Source organism: Nansenia antarctica (assembly GCF_963989245.1).
Source record: "Nansenia antarctica genome assembly, chromosome: 1".
NCBI lineage: Eukaryota > Metazoa > Chordata > Actinopteri > Argentiniformes > Microstomatidae > Nansenia > Nansenia antarctica.
Genome location: NC_137674.1, coordinates 827,705 through 835,204, shown reverse-complemented (window position 1 = coordinate 835,204; position 7,500 = coordinate 827,705). Strand labels below are relative to the sequence as shown.

Below are 7,500 nucleotides of genomic sequence, written 5' to 3'. Positions count from 1 at the left end.
GAAAACAACACGCAATATCCAAGCATCTATCTGCCAAGACAACGCCTGACTGGACAGAACCAGGACACACAAGTTACACTACTTACACTACTAATCTATTCTATCAGGCTTTAGCACGAAGCTACATGGACCACGGTGTTTGGGAAACATAACATAATGGGATGCTACTTGTATGTATGTGTGTCTATGTATCCCACCTCTTCAAGCTTGCTTTCACCAGTTAACCCTCTCCCCCTCACCCCCTCTCCCCTTCCCATGTGTCCCCAGCACTACCTTCATTATATATTTTTGGTTTCTTTTTTTATTACTACTCGATCAGTTTCAGTTTGTAAAGTGTCTGAGTGTCTAGAAAAGCGCTATATAAGTCTAATGTAGTATTATTATTATTATTATTATTATTACTATTATTATTATTATGTTTGCATCAAGGGGATTATTCTCTGTTCTCAGTCAGGATTACAGAATCTCTCTGCCATAAAGAGACATTCAGCATGCAGGCGTTGGGTGCTGCAGTCTGAACTGCACCAAAGGCATGTCATGTAGATGGGCCTGGCTATTGATCAGACAGGATGTTAGAGGTGTTAGAGGTCATATTCAAATTGAGGTCATGTCAGATGCCTCAGGGTTCCTACAAGCCTGGTTAGGGTTACACGGCTGATGGTCTGACAGCTATTGCCCAGACTTCACAAGCAGCATTACTTAGAGCATTCAGTACAGAATAGCAGTGGTTCTCAAACCTCTCCTCTGGGACCCCCAGCCTCTCCTCGGGGACCCCCAGCCTCTCCTCGGGGACCCCCAGCCTCTCCTCGGGGACCCCCAGCCTCTCCTCGGGGACCCCCAGCCTCTCCTCGGGGACCCCCAGCCTCTCCTCGGGGACCCCCAGCCGCTCCACATACTTGATCTGTTCCACCACCACCAGCACAGCTGATTAAACTAATCAAGTACCAGTCATAATTGCATTGTACTTGATTAGTTGAATCAGGTGTGCTGGTGGTGGAACAGATCAAATATGTGGAGCGGCCCGGGGTCCCTGAGGAGAGGCTGGGGGTCCCAGAGGAGAGGCTGGGGGTCCCAGAGGAGAGGTTTGAGAACCACTGCGGTATAGAAGCAGTGTATCCAGGCTTACCTCTGGGTGATTATCCTCCATGCAGAACAAAAACTCCTCCAATTTCTGCAACAAAAGAGAAACACTTGTAAACCTCATGAATTATTGAAAGTGCAATTATGCATTTTGTGCACAGTATGTAGTCTTGGCTTTGGTCTCCCATGTCAGAAAGTATTCAGACGCCTTCACTTTTTTCATGTTTTGGTGTGTTATTAACTACATTTAAAATGGATTAAAAAAAAATCCATTTCAAAAAAATAATTTATTTGTTTTTATAGGGTCTCTGATTTGCATTGGAATCAATTAGACACTGCGAAGATTAGGATGTCACTACCAACTCTGCAAATTCCATAATTTTCTCTTGATGCTGACAAACTCCCCAGTCCCTGCCAGTGACAAACATACCCATAACGTGATGCAGCTACCACCATTCTTTACACCAGAGAGGGTGGGGAAACTGATGGTGCAGAAAATGGTTCCAAAATGTGTAAAAAGTGAAGGGACTGAACACTTTCAGAAGACACTGTATGCTGCATCATCATAACGAGTGGAGGTTATTTATCTATCTCCAGAATCTACGAGAGGAAGATTAATTAACTGGCTCAGCTGTATGTTCCTTAGTTTGCCTTCTACGCTAAACTCGGAAGTAATTACCCTTTTAGAGCCTAACTGTTTATGGGAAGTACAAAACTGATTTAAAAAAACAACAACAACATAATGATCACAATTAATTCTTGATTAAAAATAATGCAGTCATTAAAGGGGAACAACCGCAAATGTAGGAAATGTGTCTATGTGCCTTAACCCCTCTGAGGGTCCTCTCAGGAAGAGTGGCACTAGGGTGACACTCCCAGTCTCTCACTCCCAATCTCTCACTTGCAGTCTCTCACTGCAGTCTCTCACTGGGAAATCTCTGAAATAACGTTTTGTCACAACGAACAGACCATATTCAGGAAGGCCAATTGATTCTGACATTTGTGACACAGTCTGATCATTTGGTCCGCATTTGGTCCGCAACCAATCAGAATGTTCTGACTTTTCTTTTGAAACAGGGAACTACGTTTCAACGTTGTTGAGAACCACAACACAAACTCGCTAGTCAAGCCAAAATACTGCAACAACGCAATGGATTGGGTGAGTAATCCCCACTGCTACCTAGTTAACTATAACACTACTTTACATTTTTACACTACTCAACATTTTTTTTTGAAAGAAAAATCAGATCATGACATCGGATCCCGACATGAGGACCAAAGCATTAGAACGTGTCACATATGGCGTATGCATTTTCAGAGATAACATTGGGTAGCAGTTTAAGGCACATTCCCATATTCCTGTTACGATCCATTTCCAACATTTTGCCGTTGTTGTTCCCCATTAACAGCCTTTCCTGTAAGCAGTGACGGGGCATCTCATTAACAGCCTTTCCTGTAAGCAGTGACGGGGCATCTCAACCTCATACAATAGAAAGAGGAAGCAGACAGTGCCAAGTTCAGTTGTGGGTTGTTATGTTTGAGGGTCTGACAATAACTGATTTGCTTCTAGTTGTAAAATTCCACCTTATCCACAAGGAACAATAGGTCTCTAATGCATGCTAGAGTACCTCAATGTTTGCCTCGTTAAGAAGATGTTAGTGGAGATGTGGCGGTGCAGTGGGGTCAGACGGGAGAGAGAGGAGGCTCTGTCTCACCTTCATTAGCCTAGCGACAGGTTAGAGAGGTGGCTGTCTCACCTTCGTTACCCTAGCGACAGGTTAGGAGGAGAGGCCTGGCTTCAAGAAAAAAGGGAAAAGCAGAGAGACAGAAAAAGAAGACAGGTTCATGCAGATCGTAGAGTAGAGCAGGCAAAAGCAACAGGTTAGTAGTGAAGGTTAGTCTGGGTAGTAACTTGGGAAGCACGGCATAGATCTGCAAAAATAATAGTTATGGTTATAAGAGAAGGATGATAAAAAGGGGGATTTAAACGATGGTGTTTCTGGTTTCCCCTGGCCCACTGAGCCTCCTGGCTTTGGGAGGATGTGAGATGGAACATTCTTGAACATTCTTCCCCGAGGACAGTCACTCTATCCTCACCTAGGACAGTCACTCTATCCTCACCAACATTCAGTAAAAACGAACACGGCTCGTGAACATCACAGCGAACCACGAAGATAACCTAATCACGGCCACTTTTTGAACAAAATCCTGATGTACCGTAGATCTAAATGGGACTACGGGGAACTAGGTAGATATTGATGCACAATAACAACAAAAAAACAACTCCCTCCTTGCAGCCTATTAGTATACAAAACCAAACCTTATCCTCGGTGAACACGGCCAAACGAAAATGAAACACAATCACACAAAAACACATTTGGCAAGCTACACTACGACTGCAGCAACACTTCAGGCTCTCAATGCAGGAAGTCTTGGCTTGTTTACCATTTCAGGAAGGCCTGTCAGATGCTCCCCATGGGGGAGGGATGTCTGTATGGAGGAGAGACACACACACACACACACACACACACACACACACACTGGACCGGGGTCAGACCCTGAGGATGTGGACCCCGGGTGACTATGGGAGAGAGCAGCCTAGAGCACACACACACACACACACACACACACACACGCACACACACACGCACACACACACGCACACACACACATGCACACACACACACACATACACACATACACACATGCAGACACACACACACACACGCACACACACACGCACACACACACATGCACACACACACACACACATACACATACACATGCAGACACACACGTATGCACACACACACACAAACACACACACACAAACACACACACACACATTCAGACACACACATGCAAACACATCATCGCACTGAATGCATTATAGAAAGTGGGGTCTCTGGCTCTGAGATACATTTCCCTTTCTCTCTCTCTCTCTTTCTCTCTATCTCTCTATCTCTCTCTCTCTCTCTCTGTCTCTCTCTCTCTCTCTCTCTGTCTCTCTCTATCTCTCTGTCTCTCTGTCTCTGTCTATCTGTCTCTCTATCTCTCCATCTCTCTCTCTCTCCAGTCCTGGCACAGCTCCAGGTGAACAGAGAAGGGCTGTGTTGTCTAGCTGCACTGGCTGATTTCACTTTCTTTCTTTTTTTCTCCTCCTCCTTTTCCCAAAAAATACAACTGAAGAATGAGATTTGTGAGGTGTGGTTTGATGTACCAGCCAAAGCCCAACCTTCACAATCCACCACCAATCACACTCTGTTTGCAGAAAGAAGAAAACAGCTGAACAATGAAAATGCTTTGTTTTATGTCCAAAGTTGTTTTGTTTTTTAAAATGTTCTTAAAATGTTTGTGTATGTTCTATAATTGATGTATGAGACTACTACCAACCATGGCCTCATGCACCATTTTCAACAGGAACATCTTTAGTTCATCTTTAACAGATCAGTACCAGCCAATCATCATCATCATCATCATCAGCCAATCATCAGCCAATCACCACCACAACATTCTGCTGCTGACTCCAGTACTGTTGACTGCAGCTGACGGTGTGCTGATGGGACAGACTGACGGTGTGCTAACGGGACAGACTGGATGACGGTGTGCTAATGGGACAGACTGACGGTGTGCTAATGGGACAGACTGACGGTGTGCTAATGGGACAGACTGACGGTGTGCTAATGGGACAGACTGACGGTGTGCTAATGGGACAGACTGACGGTGTGCTAACGGGACAGACTGGATGACGCTTTGCATGGACGCTTTAAGAAAACAACTACTGCTGTTCACAAGCTCTCCTCATTTGACCTTCCTGGTTAGATATGGGATGTACATTTTTAAAAGTACAATAGAGTACAGTAAATGTATGTATGAATAAATAAAATGCGTCTATGGATTTATCAACATCAACATCAACAACAACAACAACAACAACAACAGCATTCCAAATATAGTAAACGTCCCCTTCTTTTGCAATCGTATTGTTTCACTGGCAACCGGCAGCAAACCGTCCAACCTGTCCGACATATTCCGTATTCGTACGCATGCCTGAGCGTTCTCTAAATAAAACACTGTTTATGTTTAAAGTTGTAATTCGAAACCTGTCGGTTGCTGCCTTCTTACCTTGGCAAACTCTGAGTTCTGCAGGTTGGCCTCAGGGCACCACCGGCCCCCCAGAGCTGTGAGCATGGCGCAGTCCGCCTCCTCCTCCTTGGTGCGTTGCTGGCCGTGGGGGGGGTGTCCCGCGGAGGAGGTGGGGTCTTCGACGTCCGGGTCAGGCCCGCTGGGGGTGCGGAGCTGGAGGCCGCGCAGGAGGAGGTGACAGGCCTCCAGGTCTGCCTCCCACACCCGCTCCAGGGCCGGACAGCCACAGCTAGGGGGGGAGAGGGAGAGATAGGGGGGGGGGGGGGAGAGGGGGGGAGAGAGAGAGGGAGGGGGGGGGAGGGAGAGAGAGAGGGGGGGAGAGGGAGAGAGAGGGGGGGGGGAGAGAGAGAGAGAGAGACAGAGAGAGAGAGAAAGAAAGGGGGAGAGAGAGAGAGGCACACACATCAACAAACTGGTATTTGTGAAGATAAAATATATTTGTGTAATTTCATTATTGTAAAGTATTGCAGCCAACCCAACATATACCATACTGTCTACCACACCCTCTATCTCTCTGTCTGTGTCTCTCTTTCTCCCTCCCTCTGATATTCACGTCATCGACGTGCAACTGACAAATCTGCAGCACCTGCGTGACGCTATAATGTCAACATGGACCAACATCTCTGAGGAATGTTTCCAGCACCTTGTTGAATCTATGCCACAAAGAATTAAGGCAGTTCTGAAGGCAAAAGAGGGGGTCCAACCCTGTACTAGCAAGGTGTACTTAATGAAGTGGCCGGTGAGTGTATAATATATAGAAAATGTATGGGTTCAATTAAAAAAACAAAAAAAACAACATATTTTCATTGCAGCTAATTTAGAATTAATTAAATTAATAAAACTACACAGCTAAATAAACTGTAACATCCCAATTCATAAAGAAGGTTATGTGCAATAAAGTGCATTTCAAGTTCCGTATTATTTAACAGGATATTGTATTATTACTTTGCAGGCTCTGTGAAGGCTACCACCCTCTGCATTCAGAGAAATGTGTGACTCAAAATCAGTCTCCTCCACCATTAATTTGGCACACAGACAATGGCAAAATTGGGATGCCCATCCCCCCTGCCTCAAACCCATTCAACACTCAAACACTGCTGCTTTTCAAAGTGGGGAGGCACCCGGCGTTATTTCTATATCTAGAGTGGAGAGAGTGGAGGGAGGGGGGAGAGAGAGGAGAGAGGGTGGAGAGAGGAGAGAGGGGAGAGAGTGTGGAGAGGGTGGAGAGAGGAGAGAGGGGAGAGAGTGGAGAGAGAGGAGAGAGAGGAGAGAGTGGAGAGAGAGGAAAGAGAGGTGAGGGTGGAGAGAGAGGAGAGAGGGGAGAAAGGGAGAGAGGAGAGAGGGGAGAGAATGGAGAGAGGAGAGAGGGGAGAGAGGAGAGAGAGGGGAGAGAGAGGAGAGAGAGGAGAGAGGGTGGAGAGAGGAGAGAGTGGAGAGAGGAAAGAGGGGAGAGAGGGGAGAGAGAGGAGGGAGGGGAGAGATGGGAGAAAGGGGAGAGAGGGGAGAGAGTGGAGAGAGGGTGGAGAGAGGAGAGAGGGGAGAGAGTGTGGAGAGGGTGGAGAGAGGAGAGAGGGGAGAGAGTGGAGAGAGAGGAGAGAGAGGAGAGAGGAGAGAGAGGAAAGAGAGGTGAGGGTGGAGAGAGGGGAGAGAGAGGAGAGAGGGGAGAGGGGAGAGGAGAGAGAGGGAGAGAGGAGAGAGAGGGAGAGAGTGGAGAGAGGAGAGAGGGGAGAGAGAGGAGAGAGAGGGGAGAGAGTGGAGAGAGGAGAGAGGGGAGAGAGAGGAGAGAGAGGGGAGAGAGGGGAGAGAGGAGAGAGAGGAAGAGAGGAGAGAGAGGGGAGAGAGAGGAGAGAGTGTGGAGAGAGGAGGGAGAGAGGAAAGAGGGGAGAGAGAGGAGGGAGGGGAGAGATGGGAGAAAGGGGAGAGAGGGGAGAGAGTGGAGAGAGGAGAGAGAGGGGAGAGAGAGGAGGGAGGGGAGAGATGGGAGAAAGGGGAGAGAGTGGATAGAGAGAGAGAGAGGGGAGAGAGAGGAGAGAGTGGAGAGAGGAGAGAGGGGAGAGAGAGGAGGGAGGGGAGAGAGAGGGGAGAGTGGATAGAGAGGAGAGAGAGTGGAGAGAGGAGAGAGACGGGAGAGAGGGGAGAAAGGGGAGAGGGGGGAGGGAGTGGAGAGAGTGGAGAGAGTGGAGAGAGGGGAGAGAGAGGAGAGAGGGGAGAGAGGGGAGAGAGAGGAGGGAGGGGAGAGAGGGGAGAGGAGAGAGGGGAGAGAGGGGAGGGGAG

The 7,500-nt window shown here is 47.7% G+C and overlaps 1 protein-coding gene across 1 annotated transcript in view; it reads right to left on the bottom strand.

Annotated features, from left to right (window-relative positions):
- The window catches only part of disc1 (DISC1 scaffold protein), a gene marked incomplete at both ends in the record, with an annotated part of 71,074 nt that overhangs the window by 5,649 nt on the left and 57,925 nt on the right, over positions 1–7,500 (bottom strand). The window contains 2 exons of the mRNA XM_080548791.1: positions 1,127–1,171; positions 5,206–5,455. Of these exons, the coding sequence (XP_080404917.1) occupies positions 1,127–1,171; positions 5,206–5,455 (295 nt within the window). The remainder of the gene's footprint in view (positions 1–1,126; positions 1,172–5,205; positions 5,456–7,500) is intronic.